General features: G+C 43.9%; 2 protein-coding genes across 3 annotated transcripts in view; both read right to left on the bottom strand.

Annotated features, from left to right (window-relative positions):
* LOC130236201 (metal transporter CNNM3) overlaps positions 1-2327 on the bottom strand; it is a 13740-nt gene extending 11413 nt beyond the window's left edge. The window contains exon 1 of the mRNA XM_056466849.1: positions 820-2327. Coding sequence (XP_056322824.1) covers positions 820-2173 — 1354 coding nt within the window. The 5' untranslated portion in view covers positions 2174-2327. The remainder of the gene's footprint in view (positions 1-819) is intronic.
* Positions 2328-8184: 5857 nt separating this feature from the next.
* Positions 8185-12500, bottom strand: part of LOC130235883 (metal transporter CNNM4) — a 38405-nt gene continuing 34089 nt past the window's right edge. For both annotated transcript variants that reach the window (XM_056466404.1, XM_056466405.1), the window contains 2 exons: positions 8949-9130; positions 8185-8714 (listed from right to left, as the gene is read on the bottom strand). In XM_056466404.1, coding sequence (XP_056322379.1) covers positions 8310-8714; positions 8949-9130 — 587 coding nt within the window. In that variant the 3' untranslated portion in view covers positions 8185-8309. The remainder of the gene's footprint in view (positions 8715-8948; positions 9131-12500) is intronic.

Genomic DNA, 12500 nt, shown 5'->3' with positions numbered 1-12500 from the left:
ACGCAAAAACAGTAGTTGTACCGAGTATTATTTATGTTATCTATTAAACTACCCAATAAATTGTATTTATTAACGTCAACCCCAACCCAACCCTAAACCCAGTAATGTAAAAATATGAATTATTATTATACAGCGTCATAAAAAAAAATACTGCTAAATTGATGTGCATATCGCACTTCCGGCTGGCTGCGTATCCGATTTAGGCTTTACCGTTTTATACAAGCGCACACGCATAGCCCTCCTCGCTACGGCTGACACTGACGTGCACCTCTCTGAAAAATTTAACTACACTTCGCAATAATGCATAGTATAAGCTCTGTGATTGGTCGGCTTGGTAGCGGTGACAAGTGTGGGCGGTGCTCAGAGCCGCGAGCCCGATGGAGCGAGTGTTTACAAGTGAAGGAACTGCAGATGTTTTGTTTACCTTATGTTGTTGCACGTCCGAAGGTTCCCGCCTCTAAATGAGCGAGTTTTAGCTACTTGTACATTAAAAACAAAACACCAGCGAATAAACTCGACACAGAGGAAACATAAAAGCCTACTGCCAGCTAGTGTTTCGGAAGTGTTATTGCAGAGCAACACAAACAGCGCGCAGAAGTATAAATGCACAACTACGCAGGCGCCGTGGGTCACGCCGATTACTCGACACAGAAGTATAAACCAGCCTTAAGACCCTGTCTGATTGGTCAAATTTAGATAAATAAACAAGCATAAGACAAATGTACGTAATGTTTACTGTACATACTGTTAATGCGATAACGATAATTTATCGGTATACCGTGCAGCCCTGTTTTGAATGTGTTTCACAAATGCACGTGCCTTTCTTGAACTCCTCCAGCATGGCATCCAGTTTAGTGTCGTTAAAGACGAAGTGCAGCGGGTGATTGTAGAACTTGGTGATGGTGGTCATGGGCGTGCGGTCCTCTGGGTCCACCAGCGCCAGGTCCTTCACATACAGGATCTCCACGATGTTGGATTTCTCCTCCTCGTAGACGGGTACGCGCGTGTATCCGCTCTGCATGATCTCCGACATGGTGCTAAAATCCAGAACGGCGGTGGACGGCAGCATGAAGCAGTCCTTCAGCGGCGTCAGGATATCCTCCACCGTTTTAGTCCTGAGAGCGCCTTTACTGAACTCCACCTTCACGAACTCATTATACGGGTCGTTTACGCTAGTTCGAATCATCTCCATTGTTTTTTCGCGAATGCCACAAGTGCTGACGTCCCGTCGGAGGATAAGATCCAGCAGGATGCCGAGAGGACAGGACAGTGGACACGTTATGATCAGGCATATCTGAGCCAGCCATATTAAACCCGGCGCCATCTCGAACCCATAACCCGAACATATAACATACGGGAGAAGCTCAGCTAGCAGGAATAGAAGGAACGCGCTGGTGAACACCGCAGGAAGGACGGACTCATACAGACGGTACAGAAACACACCGAGCACTGACTGACCTAGCGCGCAAAGGAACAACAGCGAACAAACCAAAACGTTTCCTCGTCTGCGAATGGGCTTGAGTCGCTTAGCTGAGTGCTTTTCATCCTCAGAACCGCAGCTGTGAAGAACGTAAAGCTCCAGCGGGTCCAGCCATAGTAGACTGAGATTTAAACACCTGACCACAGCGCAGATTAGCACTAAAAGCGCGACCACTAGTACCAAACCCCACCGCGGTATGTAATCCGACGCTACATCCGGGTCCTTCACGAGCAGCCGATCCGAGCCCACAGACTCCCAGGACTGTCCCTTTAAGACGCACAGATGATGGAAAACTGCATCTTTCTTCTCAGCTTCGGTCTGGACCTCCAGGAACCCGCTGTTCTCCTCGTCGGATACGAATCCTCCGTTTACCTGAAACGCTGTGTTTTTGCGGTTCTCCTCCAGCCCGCACGGGTCAATCGAACCTGCTTCTGCCGCGGCGAATGCGACCCACGGCCAGCTGTCGTTGGACAGGTATGATCCGAACAATCTGATCCTGAAAACAGTGTTTCGCGGAGCCACGATGATCCTCTGGTTCATGAACACTTGCTGGCCGCCGTCCTCCAGCCGCAGCCCGAACACCCGCGCTTCACGGACACTGCAGGCTCCGAAGCCGCACAGCAACGAAACGATCACCGGGAGACGCAGCTCCGCCAGGCTGGCCACCATATTGGAACTGCCTTCAGCGGTCATGTGACGCCACACTCCTACTTTTTTAAGTTGTTTTCGTGGAAAACGTTGAGGGAAACTGGATATGTCCAGCGGCCATGTTGGCTCAGGGATTCTTAAGATGTTGCGCGGACTAGCCTCAGAACACTGGAGCCACAATGAACGCAGTTTCTTTTTTTCCAGCAACGGCTACGGACCAATGACGGAGCAGCGAGCTCTCGCTTGACCAATAGGAAAACGGAGGTTCTTTGTAAACCACACCCACTCACGCACCGTGTGAGATGGTGATCTTCTAGAAATGAACGTGTGTTTATGTTGTTGTGCGTTTCAAAACAGCACATTTAACACCCATAAAGCGTGAAATATGACTATTTCAGAGAACAATCAGTATAGTAACAATATTTAACCACACTTTTACTACAGATACCAAGGTTAAACTATGCTAAACCGTTAGTCTTTAAAGAAAAGCCACACAATTTGACAAACTATATATACATGGTGTATTTTGAGACTTTAATCATTTTAAAAGTTAAATTAAATGATAAAACTATCTATTATTATATATAAATTTAATTTATGCCCCTTTTTGTGCATTGAATGGGTTAAACCTTCCCAAATTTAAGACTGACTAGAAAAATACTGAAGCATATATGAGTTAAAACACGGCAAAACCTTTACCAACAACTTTCCACAGTAATGAAACCCAACAGGCTGAGCAAAAGAGAAGTTTTAATAGAGAAACATCTCTATAATCATCATCAGAACTCAACAGAAATACAAAATACTATATTACACATTGCTTCAAATAGAGTAGGAGATTACAGTACATGTGTGTTTGCATTTCCCTTTAAAGAAGAGCACAGAAAAACACATATCCAACATACATATCATTCACAAAACACATCTTTAATAATATCAGATGGCTTCTTAAAGTGACAGTACACCCCCAAAAAAGGATATATACTATTATAAGTTTCTTTCTTCTGCTGAACACAAAAGAATATAATCTAATACTAATAATAATGTCCAGTATAACTCTGTGTTCAACAGAAACTCAAACAGTGTGCAAATGATGATTTCTTTTGGGTGTACCGTCCCTTTCAATGGAAGACTTGAGTGTGTGTGTGTGTGAACTCTAAATGTGTGTTATTTGCAAAACAAGACCCTGAAAACACACTCACTCCTCCGCCGGCATTAAAAGCAGATTAGTGAGGAATTTCATTAGTGTTGAACAAGAATAAAAGTGCATTGGCTTTGGCCTCGAACCTGCTGCGTTCTGCTTTGGTCATCAGTAAAGTAAAAAATGTCAAATTACACGTCAGTATGAGGTAAAACGATGCTCAGATTGAATGCATCTGTTCATTAAACACCTTAAAGAAACACAACTAGTTATTGCTTTAGTTTCAATCTCCGGTAAAGGCAACAGAAGAGTAAATAATACTTCAGAAATCAGTCAGATCCAACATAAACAGCAGAGATTAATGGCGATTAATTGCATTCAAAATAAAACAGTTTGTTTTGACATAATATATGTGTGTATTTATATATATTTATTATCTATACATGATACAAACACACATGCATAGAAACAAAACAGTTTGTCACATAGATATTTATATATATATATATATATATACACCGTTGAAGTCAGAATTATTAGCCCCCCGGTTTATTTTTTCCCCAATTTCTGTTTAACGGAGAGCAGATTTCTCCAACACGTTTCTAATCATAATAGTGTTAATAACTCATCTCTAATAACTGATTTATTTTCTCTTTGTCATGATGACAGTAAATAATATTAGACTAGATATTCTTCAAGACACTAGTATTCAGCTTAAAGTGACATTTAAAGGCTTAACTAGGGTAATTAGGTTAACTAGGCAGGTTAGGGTAATTAGGCAAGTTATTGTATAATGATGGTTTGATCTGTAGACTATTGAAATAAATATAGCTTAAAGGGGCTAATAATATTGACCTTAAAATGGTTCAAACAAACTTTTAAACTGCTTTTATTCTAGCTGAAATAAAACAAATAAGACTTTCTCCAGAAGAAAAAATATTATCAGAGAGAGAAAAAAACTCAAAGGGCGCTAATAATTCTGACTTCAACTATGTATGTATATATATATATATATATATATATATATATATATATATATATATATATATATATATATATATATATATATATATATATATATATATATATATATATAATAAAACAAAATGTCAAAACAAAAACTTTTATTTTGGATGCAAATAATTGCGATTAATCTCTGCCCAGCACTTGTTAATAATAATAATAATAATAATAATAATAATAATATTAATAATATCTTTGTGAATAATTCAGGATTATACTCGTGGTGTTTTTGTATATTTAACACTGAATCTGTGTGTGAATACAGTATAAATAAAGCGCATTTAAATAAGTTTTGATGGACAGTTTAAGCCTCCAAAGAAATTAAATGTGCAGATTGGACTGTGTAAATGTTTTGCACTTCAATGTTATTTAATATTTTTATTTAATGTAAAAAAAAATTGCTGGGTTTTCTATGTAAAATTTGATTAATCGTGACTAATGTAGAAAACAAAAGTGTGTATTTATATGTGTGTGTGTGTGTACTGTGTATATTTATTATGCATAAATAAATATATATACATATATATACATATATATACACATATATACACATATATATATATATACACATATACATATATATATATATATATATATATATATATATATATATATATATATATATATATATATATATATTTAAAAGGTTTTTATATATATTATAAAATATATATATTATATGTTATAAATATTTAATATACAATTATAAAGATATTTTATATACACATAATAAATATATACAGTTCAAAATGATTATATAAACAACTTTTTATGTATGCCTGCAATTAATCACGATTAATTATTTAAATAGCATTACACACTCGCATATGTGTGTCTATAAATATCTATAGCTATCTATCTATATCTGTATGTATATCTATATCTATATCTGTATTTATTTTATATTTTCAAGGCCATTATGCATCTTTTTCCACCAGTTTTATAATATGATTTTAATAATGGGGGTATTTGTTGTTCAGACTTATGAAGAATTGTAGTAAAGTAATGACAGTCACTGAGATTAATTAGATTTATGCGTATAATATCAATGTTCAATGTAAAGTGAACATCTTAGTATGGACAATCTGCTTAATGACCATTAAAGTAATGAATAATGTCATGCAAAAACCCCTAATACAGCTACTGTATTACTTATTACTAAATACTTTATTATTTATAATAATAATAATAATAATTTTGTTGTGAAATATAACTCATTTGTGGGGGACAATTTACAGATGATCAAATATCCAACACAATGTAGACAAAAAATAAAGCTAGAACTCTTCAAATAAATAATCATCTGCTGTTCTATATTTAACACATCTTAGATTTGGTTTTGCTGGGTTTTTGCTTTACATATAATATATTTTTCTTTTACATGAAAATCTTAGTTTCACATAATCAAAAAGAAACGTTATGAGCTCATAGTCATAATAATAATGCAAACCATCATGCTTACGGTGTTAAATATTCCTCATTATGTTTAATTAAATGTTTCTTCATCAGGGGGACAAACTGCAGATCAATAAACTAAAACTGAAACTGTATATATGTAAGAAAAACCGGCTTAATGCAAATAAAGAGGTTACTTTAAAAATAAATCAATATGGAGGAAGACTGTTACTCTTTTAATATGATTATTAATTCAGTTATTATCTTTGTAATGTTATTAACTATTTTCATTAATGAGAAGTGAAGAAGTAATTTAATAGTAAATTATTTATGCATGTTGGTACTGTGATGTCTAATAGTGCTGCTGATGATGAATGAGAATTAGAGAGACATGAGAAAACAATGCCAAGCTAAAAACTGAACGCTACATCAGGCTCATTTCTGACTAATAAATAACGCTTCGTTTGTTTTGGTGAAATAAACTGCAGCTTTGTCAACAAAAACAAGATTATTGATTAAAAATACACATTAAATTAGAGAGAAAATAAATATATGAATCTTCAAATAAATAATCTCATTAATATATACACATCACAGCTCTGGGTTTTGCTCCACATCTGTGAGTCGATGTTGACCACAGCATGTTTGCGTCAGCAGATTCCGTGTCTCCACATTATAGTTACAAAGTTTCCCTTCGTGCAGAGCTTCGGTTTCATCACACGCAGCGACGTCACGCTTGACTAACAGCTCTTTGGAATCCTGCAGAACGACACCACAGGAAAACCCCAGCAGAAATAGCTTATGAGACTCAAAGTGCTCAGAGGACAGCGGGCGCTGTAAAGGTGCGTACAGTACAGAGTAATGCCTGTGTTTAAACACTGAACATCATCAACAGAACAGTCTGATCCGCTCCGGCCGAACCTGCGGCCCCTGGACTCACAGTGAACACACACACACACACACACACGTGTGGAGTTCAGCTGAGACTGAGGAAGAGTGTGTGTGCTGGAGGGGCACCGGGGTAGTCAGATTGTGCTCTCAATGTGCACTAGTGAGACCCCGGGCCCTAGGTCAGTGTCATCAGATGGTACTGTTGTTGTGCATTGGGAGGCCCCGGGCCCCAGATCAGCATCATCTGATTGTACTCTTGGTATGTGCTAGTGAGGCCCCGAGCCCCAGATCATCAGACAGTACTCTCGGTACGCACTAATAAGGGCCCGGGCCCCAGATCATTAGACAGTATTCCTGGTATGTGCTTGTAAGGCCCCGGGCCCTTGACCAGTGATGTACCCATATGCGACTGTGAGGCCCCGGGCCTCAGGTCAGTGTTGTGCCCATGTGCGCCTGTGAGGCCCCGGGCCCCGGGACAGTGTTGTACCCATATGCGCCTGTGAGGCCCCGGGCCCCAGGTCAGTGTTGTGCCCATATGCGCCTGTGAGGCCCCGGGCCCCAGGTCAGTGTTGTGCCCATATGCGCCTGTGAGGCCCCGGGCCCCAGGTCAGTGTTGTGCCCATATGCGCCTGTGAGGCCCCGGGCCCCGGGACAGTGTTGTGCCCATATGCGCCTGTGAGGCCCCGGGCCCCGGGACAGTGTTGTGCCCATATGCGCCTGTGAGGCCCCGGACCCCAGGTCAGTGTTGTACCCATATATGCCTGTGAGGCCCCGGGACAGTGTTGTGCCCATATGCGCCTGTAAGGCCCCGGGACAGTGTTGTGCCCATATGCGCCTGTGAGGCCCCGGGCCCCAGGTCAGTGTTGTGCCCATATGCGCCTGTGAGGCCCCGGGCCCTGGTCAGTGTTGTGCCCATATGCGCCTGTGAGGCCCCGGGCCCTGGTCAGTGTTGTGCCCATATGCGCCTGTGAGGCCCCGGGCCCCAGGTCAGTGCTGTGCCCATATGCGCCTGTAAGGCCCTGGGCCCCAGGTCAGTGTTGTACCCATGTGCGCCTGTGAGGCCCCTGGTCAGTGTTGTGCCCATATGCGCCTGTGAGGCCCCTGGTCAGTGTTGTACCCATATGCGCCTGTGAGGCCCCGGGCCCCGGGGTCAGTGTTGTGCCCATATGCGCCTGTGAGGCCCCGGGCCCCGGGTCAGTGTTGTGCCCATATGCGCCTGTGAGCCCCTGGGCCCCAGGTTAGTGTTGCACCGATATGCGCCTGTGAGGCCCCGGGCCCCTGGTCAAAGTTCTGCCCATATGCGCCTGTGAAGCCCCGGGCCCCAGGTCAGTGTTGTACCCATGTGCGCCTGTGAGGCCCCGGGCCCCAGGTCAGTGTTGTACCCATGTGCGCCTGTGAGGCCCCGGGCCCCTGGTCAGTGTTGTACCCATGTGCGCCTGTGAGGCCCCGGGCCCCTGGTCAGTGTTGTACCCATATGCGCCTGTGAGGCCCGGGGCCCCTGGTCAGTGTTGTACCCATGTGCGCCTGTGAGGCCCCGGGCCCCTGGTCAGTGTTGTACCCATGTGCGCCTGTGAGGCCCCGGGCCCCTGGTCAATGTTGTGCCCATATGCGCCTGTGAGGCCCCGGGCCCCAAGTCAGTGTTGTACCCATATGCGCCTGTGAGGCCCCGGGCCCCAAGTCAGTGTTGTACCCATATGCGCCTGTGAGGCCCCGGGCCCCAGGTCAGTGTTGTCAGATGGTGCTCTCAGTGTGTGCGTGTGTAAACGTGTGAGCATGTGGGTGGGGCGTGGGGCTGCTGTTGCTGTGGGGACGGGGGGCGGAGCTAGAGCTGCTGTTGCTGTGGGGACGGGGGCCAGGGCTAGAGCTGCAGTTGTGATTGGTGTTAAGGTGCGGGTGGGCGTGGCTAGAGCGGCGTTTGGTCAGGCTGTTCCTGTCGTTCAGCAGTGAGGTGTTCTCATCCAGCCGGCTCTCTCTGGGCGTCGCTGTGCTGTGATTGGTGCTGGTGGGCGGAGTCAGAGGTGGTGGGTGGGCGGAGTCAGGGGCATGGTCTAGGTGGGTGTGGCTGCTCTCCGGAGACTGAGGTGTGCTGTCCAGCCTCGAAGCCAACAGGCCGTTCTGGTACTGAGAGCGAGTGATCTGCAAGCAAACAACAAACACATCCTGATGACCTGCTGTAGCTGCTGGTTATGGGGGCTCCTAGCGACATAAAGCAGGGCAGTGATTGGCTTCTTGTCAACAAATCACAGTGCAGTGTGTCTCATGTTCTCAGAACAGAGGAGTGTGTTGGGTGTGATCGGCCCCTAACACGCACACCTCCTCCTCCTCCTGTTGTGTCCTGATGTGATGTCTGTGTGTGTGTGTGTGTGTTACCTTGGCGTACTGCAGGTCAGTGAGCGCGCGCACGTTGAAGTCAGGTGTGTACTGCGGCGCGGGGGCGGAGCTGTAGATCTGTGAGCTGCTGCCGCTGATGGAGACACTGGAGTCCACTCGCTCTGTACAGCTCAGAGACGCAGAACGGTTCAACACACTCAGGTGAGACGGGGAGCGCAACTCTGTGCACACACACACACCACAGCTGTGTTAGTGAGGGATACACACACACACACACACACACACACACACACACAAAATGATTGACGACACTGATGATGAGAAAACACAACACACACACACACACACACACACACACACACACACACACAATGATTGATGACACTGATGATGAGAAAACACAACACAACACACACACACACACGAATGCAATCACAATTGAACGCACACCCACACACACACACACACACGCACACGCATACACGTGCACACACACACACACACACACACACACACACACACACAAGTGTACACGCACGCACACAGGCACGCACACATACACACACACACAAAAGTGTACGTGCGCGCGCACACACACGCGCACACGTGTACATGGACACACACACACGCACGCGCACACGCGCACACACACACACACACACACACACACACACACACACACACACACGTGTACATGCACATACGTGTACATGCACACACACACACACACACACGCACGCATGCACGCACGCACGCACGCACGCACACACACAGACACGTGTACATGCACATACGTGTACATGCACACACACACACACGCACAAGTGTACACACACATGCACGCACGCACGCGCACACACACACACACACACACACACACACACACGTGTATATGCACATACGTGTACATGCGCACACACACACACACACGCACGCACGCATGCACAAGTGTACATGTACACACACACGCACGCACGCGCACACACACACACACGTGTACATGCACACACACACACACCCACAAGTGTACATGCACACACACACACACACACACGCACACACGCACACACACACCTACCCTAATGCACTCACAGTTACACTCTCAAACACACAAACACACGCCTACACGCACACAAGCATACACGTGCACACACACACAATTAGTGATGACACTGATGAAGATGATAGAAAACACAACACAACACACACACACACACAAGCAATGAGTGATGACACTGATGATGATGAGGATGATGATGATGACGACACACACACACACACGCCCGACTCTCTCTCTCTCTCTCTCTCTCTCTCTCACACACTTGCTTACTCACACACACCCTCACTCTCTCTCTCTCTCTCTCTCTCTCTCTCTCTCTCTCTCTCTCTCTCTCTCTCTCTCTCACACACTTGCTTACTCAAACACACCCTCACTCTCACACACACCCTCACCCTCACTCTCTCTCTCTCTCTCTCTCTCTCTCTCTCTCTCTCTCTCTCTCTCTCTCTCTCTCTCTCTCTCTCTCTCTCACACACTTGCTTACTCAAACACACCCTCACTCTCAACAACACCCTCACTCTCTCTCTCTCTCTCTCTCTCTCTCTCTCACACACTTGCTTACTCAAACACACCCTCACTCTCACACACACCCTCACTCTCTCTCTCTCTCTCTCTCACACACACACTTGCTTACTCAAACACACCCTCACTCTCACACACACCCCTCACTCTCTCTCTCTCTCTCTCTCTCTCTCTCTCTCTCTCTCACACACTTGCTTACTCAAACACACCCTCACTCTCACACACACCCTCACTCTCTCTCTCTCTCTCTCTCTCTCTCTCTCTCACACACTTGCTTACTCAAACACACCCTCACTCTCACACACACCCTCACTCTCTCTCTCTCTCTCTCTCACACACACACTTGCTTACTCAAACACACCCTCACTCTCACACACACCCTCACTCTCTCTCTCTCTCTCTCTCTCTCTCTCTCTCTCTCTCACACACTTGCTTACTCAAACACACCCTCACTCTCACACACACCCTCACTCTCTGTCTCTCTCTCTCTCTCTCTCACACACACACACACACACACACACACACACACACGAGTGACGACACTGCCGATGAGAAAAAACACAAAACACACACACCTGCTTACACACACACACACACACACACACACACACACAGATGAGATGAGTGTGAACATTAACAGCAGAGGATCTGGAGAACATCTGATTCCTTCATATTACAGATCAACAACAGCTCTAGATCAGTATTAATCTCCTGAACCCTCAACAATAATCAGAGTTACTGTGTTTACTGTACATTTACTAGTGTTTATTCATATTTATTACTGTTATTTACTATAGATCAAGTCAATCAGTGTCAGCTCATGTTAAAAGTGCATTAACTCATGTTAAACTGGATATTAATAAAGCAATAATACATATTGATCATTATTAATTACTGTTAACACATACATTAACTAATGAACCCTTATCGTGACGCGTGATCAATATACTAATGCATCTATTTATTAATATTATAGCGTTAAATTAAAAGCATTACATTTAATATTAACATTTAATCATATCAAATAAAACGATCATCATTCATACTTCAATCCACATATTCCACTGATCCCTGAAGGATCATGAACAGTGAAGACTGCAGAAAATTCAGCTTTAAATTATTTAAATAAATTACAACGTATTATAGATCCACACCGAGTCTAGATATCTGAAAGCGCAATATTTTTTCGGTATTTACTGTATTTTTTGTGAAATTAATGCAGTGTATTCTGTTTAACTATTAACTGTAAAGTGCTGAGAGTGAAGTCAGTCCGCTGGCGCCCTCTGCTGGCGGAGGCGAGATCAGCACACAGGCTTCAGGATATTAATAAATGCAGGAATGTTCAGTTTGATGGATGATTATAATGTTTCATGCATCATTGATGGGGTTTTTAGAGTTTATTATCTTCTGTGATGGACAGAATGAGTGAATGAATGAAAACAGAAGAAGAGCAGCTCGTCAAACATTTAAGACGTCCAGCAAGATTACATTTACCAGCACTATATATATATAACTACAGTGTTTTTGGATTTAACACAGTAGTTCAGCTCTCAAATCTCATTTATATTTGCATACATTCAAAACCTGCCATTGACTACTTAATGAACACATATTACGTATGCATTAAGGACTAAAAAGTATATAATGTGCTATATATACATTCACCGGCCACTTTATTAGGTACACCTGTCCAGCTGCGCATTAACGTAAATTTATAATCAGCCAATCACATGGCAGCAGCTCAATGCATTTAGGTGTGTAGACATGGTCAAGACGATCTGCTGCAGCTCAAACTGAGCATCAGAATGGGGAAGAAAAGGGAAAAGCATGGATCCATCCTGCCTTGTATCAGCGGTTCAGGCTGGTGGTGGTGGTGTAATGGTGTGGGGGAGATTTTCTTGGCACACTTTGGGTCCATTAGTACCAATTGAGCATGGTGTCAACGCCACAGCCTACCTGAGTATTGTTGCTGACCATGTCCATCCCTTTATGAGCACAGTGTCTCCATC

This window comes from Danio aesculapii, chromosome 10 (assembly GCF_903798145.1).
Source record: "Danio aesculapii chromosome 10, fDanAes4.1, whole genome shotgun sequence".
NCBI lineage: Eukaryota > Metazoa > Chordata > Actinopteri > Cypriniformes > Danionidae > Danio > Danio aesculapii.
The sequence above is the reverse complement of the archived record's forward strand: the minus strand, read 5'-3'. Positions and strand labels throughout refer to the sequence as shown.